General features: G+C 41.0%; 1 protein-coding gene across 2 annotated transcripts; it reads right to left on the bottom strand.

Moving 5' to 3' along the window:
* On the bottom strand, positions 1,685-5,067 carry LOC109832819 (SNW/SKI-interacting protein). Of its 2 annotated transcripts, none has more exons than XM_020400263.1 (2): positions 4,852-5,067; positions 1,685-3,739 (listed from the first exon to the last, which is right to left on the bottom strand). In XM_020400263.1, exon 2 carries the CDS (start codon positions 3,723-3,725, stop codon positions 1,941-1,943), a length of 1,785 nt encoding a protein of 594 aa, XP_020255852.1. In that variant the 5' UTR covers positions 3,726-3,739; positions 4,852-5,067; the 3' UTR covers positions 1,685-1,940. The 2 variants fall into 2 exon arrangements, with proteins under 2 accessions (XP_020255852.1, XP_020255853.1); XM_020400264.1 differs by lacking the exon at positions 4,852-5,067 and adding an exon at positions 4,436-4,809.

Raw genomic sequence — 5,839 nt, 5'->3', positions numbered from 1 at the left:
GTTCAATGGCCGATGTTTCGAGGCGTTCTGATGAAATTTATACTCAACACTTCAACAGTTACAGTTTGATCCTGGAACATACTTCACTTCTGTGACCTATCATACTCTTTCCTGCTAAATAAAGCCTCAGTGGCGACAACTGACAACCTCATACACAAATCTTCTGGTCTTCGCAATGCTCAACACAAGTTGTGCCATTGCTCGTAATTCTGAATGGGAGAATTTTATTTCTTGGGGGAGAAAAAATAGGCTGTATCCTTGTCATTTTAATGACAGAAGAAATCAGCACACAGAGAAGAGCAACCCGCTAAACGAGGAAGGTGATAAGATTGGGGGGTTTGGCGCACCTTGAATGTTGAAAGTTCTGATAAAATCTGTACTCCAAGAAAGAAGGTTTCAATTTTGATAGGACCAGTCTATACCAAGAGAAATAAAGAGCACTTGTGGACGCCCTAAGTGTGAGCAGCCATACGCAATAATTATCATATCATGGTCTTCTGATTATTTCAGCATCTGACGTGAAGAATCAAGCTATCTGTTCTTCGAGCGCTTGTTCAAATTCCAGTGGTCTGATAGTGTTGGTATATTATTGAGAGGCTTTCGATCAGTTAGAGATAAGTGGAAATATCTGGAGAGAGGGTGTATCAAGGAATAATGGTACTGAACATGTAAATTGTGAGGGCCCATGTTGTATATCTGGAGAGAGGGTGTATCAAGGAATAATGGTACCGAACATGTAAATTGTGAGGGCCCATGTTGTTTGAAGAACTTGGAGAAGAGAGATGACGAGGGGAAGACGAAGCAGATTTCTTTATGAAACCTCGACCTGAATACCAAAATATTTTAGCAACCCTTGATATATCGGCACCGCCACAGAAGAGAAACCTCGCTAGAGGAGAACTTGTATCTAATGACTAAAAGGCTATCCTTTCATCTTACTCAGCACCCCTGTAACCCTTTTATTTATAAGAAACATGTTGAATCAATTATCTATAGCGACACCGTGAAACTCACTTCAAAAATCATTATCTACACAGATACACCTCCAACCTGATTCATCTGAAACCCTTCTGTCGTACTACGGGATGGGGCTGAGTGCTTTCTAACTGGCTGGTGCACGCTTTCATTAACTATGAACTAGACAGAAACTTATAGCACAGTGATTGACCCAGTATGGCTCCTATACCGTCCCACTTGCACTTGGCTACAACATATTTAGCCCCAAAAATAAACTAAAATTTTATAGACGCGTGACAGCAACATAAAGATTTACTAATTACTACCATAACAAACTTCAGAAATCGGAAAATAAGTTATCGATAAAAAGAGAGTGAACAGTGCCCTCTTCTTTTCTCTAGATGGACAGTTTAAGCAAAGCTAGTGACTATGAGCGGTGTAGATGCAAAATATATTGACAACCATGGGAGTTTATTTGTTTTTCTGTTTGGATAGTTTTGACGACACCATCCATACCTTAAGAAATCACAATGACAAGTAGCAGCCCTCACAATACCCATAAGCAATTACCGAAGAAGATGGTGCATCATACCCTTCTGAAAGAAACTCAAGAGTAGCTAGCTACAATGAATGGGTTGGGCAAGTAAAGATACAAGAGCACATAATCTTGTTCAATCCAACGAAAGAGAAATTGACAAAGAATACTTTCGAAGTTCATACTCCAGTATCAAAAGAATCACTAAAGAAGCTACCAAAAAAGCAGAGTCATGATTATACCAACACATAATAATCCAACACATCCAAATGCAAACATCGAAAAAGTTACTTTACAAACAGCGTGTCTCTAATAAGATAGCAAATAAAAGCACCTTGAAGAAACATTCAACACTGGAACGAACATATAATTAGAAGCTGACCTTTGCCACAGCAGTTTTAAAATAAAATCCAGGTGATAAACTAGGAGTCCTTCCTTGGTCCATCCTCTAACGCCCTTTATCAAAGGCAATTCTGGTCCTTCCCGAGCCACCTCCTTCATAGTCATCTCTTGAAGACCCTCCGCTAGCTTTCATGGTTCCTCCACCACCAATCTTATCCATAGCCTTCTTTCCTCTCTTCACCTCTGTCAAGAACTGCTCTAAACCGAATGGATCATTCTCCTCCTGCTTATCAAACTCAACCGGCCTCTCTCTCTTACTGCCAGAGGGCCTATCTGAAGCCCCCGTGAATCCCTTATCAGGCTTGAACCTCTCAGTCTTCATGACCTTTTCCAGTTGTTCATCAGCACCTCCATACATATCAGAATCAGCATCTTTCTTAGGCCTATACAGAGTAGATAAAGTAGGCTGGGCAGTGAACAGCCCCTTGTCGTAAACGTTGTATTGATCATCAGCAGCAAATCCAGACTCCATTCCCTTCTCCTGGTTGAAGAGCCTTTGATCATACATAACCTCCCCGGTTCGCCCTGCTCCAGTGCTAGCCATCCCAAGAGCAACCTTCTCACTAACATCTCGGTCTCTGTCCCTTGTAAGCTTGCTCTTCTTTCCCATAGCAGCATCTCTTGCTTCCAACCTCCTCTCCCTCTCCCTCTCCCTCCTCCTCTCCTCACGAAGCTTATCACGCTCCATTCTCTGCTCTCTCTCCTCCCTTGTCTCCCTCCTAGGCTCTGGACGATCAGCGGGCATATCATCATCTATCATATTCTTATCAGCGACTGGAGCAGAAGGAGCTGGTGCAATTCCAGTCCTCTCAGACCTCGCTTTCTGAGCCAAGGCACGAAGCTCCTGTTCCTTCCTGTCCTTCTCTTTCAGCATCAACTCCCTTTGAACCTTTGATCTCATAGCGACAGCCTCCCTAGCCTTCTGCTCCGCAACATACAGAGCTTCTGATAACTTCGCAAAGTTATCATTGATCTGCACCTCCTGAAGCCCTCGCCCATCAGCGGCAAGTCTCTTATCAAGAGGAATTGTGTAACCCTTTGGATTCTTCCAATTAGAAATACACGGAGGGATCTTCCAGTCTTGCTGATCTTTCACGGTTACAGGCCTCGGTGGTGAATGCATAACAGGCACAGGAGGCGACCCTGATGCCTTTGGAACTCTCTTATGCTTGAACTTAGGTGGCTCTAAAGGGTCCACGGGCATTTCAACCATACGAATAATCCTCTCCTGTGCACCCGAATTAAATGCTGCAGATTGTTGTGACGGCTTGTATTTAATAAACTTAGACTCTGACGACTGGGTCGGCACATTTTTGGGCTGAGCTGCACTCAGCTTAACATTAACAATCTTTTCCAAAGCTTCCTTTGTCCTCTGGGTTGATTCCTCAATCTCCTTCTGCAACTCCTCGGATTGTTGCTCTTCTTCAGAGACTACTTTAGGGACCAAATCCTTGTGCTGAGAGTAAACAATCTTTGATGCATTCTCATTTAGCTTGACAATTGCATCAAAGGCTACCTTCCCTTGGGAATCCACTGTCAAAGGTAATATCTTAGACCCCGGTTTTTGGTCCTTGCGGCCCATATCAAGAGGGTATTGGGCAACATGGATTTCTGGGAAGGCACCACCATCGCCGTAGTCTTCGACCTTTCTTGGAATGAAGCCCGACCGCTTGCCATAAGGTGGGACCGGATTGGGTTTGAATGCTGGGGTTTTAGAGGAGTCGGAGGAAGATGAAGAGTAGCGCTCTTTGAACCATGTGTCTCTCGTGTGATCATAGAAAGAGGAGGAAGTGGATTTGGGCGCAGGGAGGAGATCTTTGAGTGCGGCCATCGCTGGAACGGTACCTACAAAAAAGAAACAAACATAAAAAGGCAGTCAGTTCTTAAGACTCTCATGTGTTGCATTAGGAAATTTATTAATTTAGAATCAAAGAATTGCTCGGCATCAAAAAGACTGAGCTTTATGTTTGCTCAACGACATTCGTGCATAATAACTTGTAAATGAAGCAGTAAACTAATCCCCTTAATCGTTTTTCCCTCTCCAAAATAAAGAAACTCAATAATAGATAGCCTATTTCAGCTCTTTCATGCATATTTACCACCTATTCCCGTTTTCCTAATTATTGATATGAACAACACATATACACTTGCCAACACAGAGTCACCAAAGTAAAAAAATCTGGAAAAAGTAAGTTTTTTCTTAAAAATTAAGAGAACAAAACCCCAGAACAAAGGCAAATCCCCGATAGAGTTCATATATTTTCTTAAAGAATATAAGCGGACAAAACGATGCCCCAAGTTCCCAAGAAGAAATTTCAACATCCAAACGAAACCAAAGGGGAAATTGTATTTTTAAGGCAAATTAAAGTTTCCAGATGTCACAAGCATCAATCGATACCACAAATAGATAACTTCGAATCAATTAGTTGCATCCCCAATTGAACAAAGACAATACCAGATCCTTAACAACAAAACCTCAATCATCGATAAAACATAGATATATAAATTAAAATACAGAACTTGAACAAGGAATATGATCACCTTTGAATCAAAGAGCAGCCTCCAATTTGACCAGCCAATAGCTAGGGTTAGGGTTTGATTATTCTCCAACGAGATCACGTTTCTGATCAACTGTGGATGATCGGAAAGAGATTTGGCGGGTGGAGGATTTGCAATAGAGATTGGATGATCGAGAGAAAGGTAAAAAGGGGCTCTAGGGCTTTTTGGAGCTGTGGGCTTCTTCAGGGATTTGGGGGCTGCTATTTTTGTAATATAGCAGTGGATCGCATGCCGACCTGGATTCGAGTTCGGTTTATATGGTGCTATTCCTACTCGTATTCGAATCCGGATCCAACAGTAATACAAAAAATCGAATTCGCTTCGTTCGATATGTGTTCGCTAATAATTCGAAAATCCTAAAAAAAATATATAATCAGTGAACAAAAGGGTTTTTTTACCTTTCCAGTGAGAAAAGCAGAGAACCACGGCACAAAATCTCCAAGATCTGCAGAGATCGAGGGAAGTGGGCGTCGTCGCGGGGAGGGAGGAGGGCGTCGTCGGAGAGGGAGGAGGGCGTCGCCGCGGGGACGGGGAGGGAGGACGGCGTCGTCGGCGGGGAGGGAGGAAACCCTAGCTGAGAGAGAGAAATAGGTATTTGGTTGGAGGGGCAAAGTGGAAACTAGTGACGGTGAAAACGTAGTCCCTCTATGTCTATTTATAGATGGGGTATAAGTCAGTAATAAAAAATTTTGATTGGTATTTACAACGAGTTTAATTAATATGATTAACGTATAAAAAGTTATTGAATAGTTAATAATCAGCTAATTGAATTTACCTTTAGTTAAACTCTATTTGTTTATAAGCTGAATACTAAAAAATATTCATTTGGTATTAAATGAACTGTCGGATTGAATATGACCGAATATCTGGACGAATATTAACCGAATTGTTTATTAAATATTTGGTTCGCTTCCACCCTTAATCCTAAATCGGATAGGAGTTTAAGACGGTTCAGGTTTGGATTGGTTTTACCCGGTTTGTGATTGCATAATTGATTTTGAGGCTATTTAGGGCCTGCTTATTTTTTGGGTAAAATAGTCATCATGTAGCAAAAGTAAAGAAAACAAAAGTCATTTCTATTACTTTCAAATAAAAAGGTATGTTTATTTCTCTAAAAGAGCTATTTCTAATAGTTTTTTAAATGCTAAAGTGACACTTATGTCGCATCTCTATTTTCTAAATTTTTTTCTATTTTTAAGAGCCAGAAGTAGCTGAAACATGAGTCAATTTAGAAATTATTTTTTGTAATATATGAGATATTATTCATTTCTAAATAAAAATCCAAAGAGATAATCATTCTCTCTTCCTAATAACATTTATAATGGCTACATGAAAAAAGTTAATGAAGTGTGTTGACGCTCGTCTAGTAGGTCGAACAACCGATAG

This window comes from Asparagus officinalis, chromosome 3 (assembly GCF_001876935.1).
Source record: "Asparagus officinalis chromosome 3, Aspof.V1, whole genome shotgun sequence".
Taxonomy (NCBI): domain Eukaryota; kingdom Viridiplantae; phylum Streptophyta; class Magnoliopsida; order Asparagales; family Asparagaceae; genus Asparagus; species Asparagus officinalis.
This window is presented reverse-complemented; position numbering and strand designations above follow the sequence as displayed.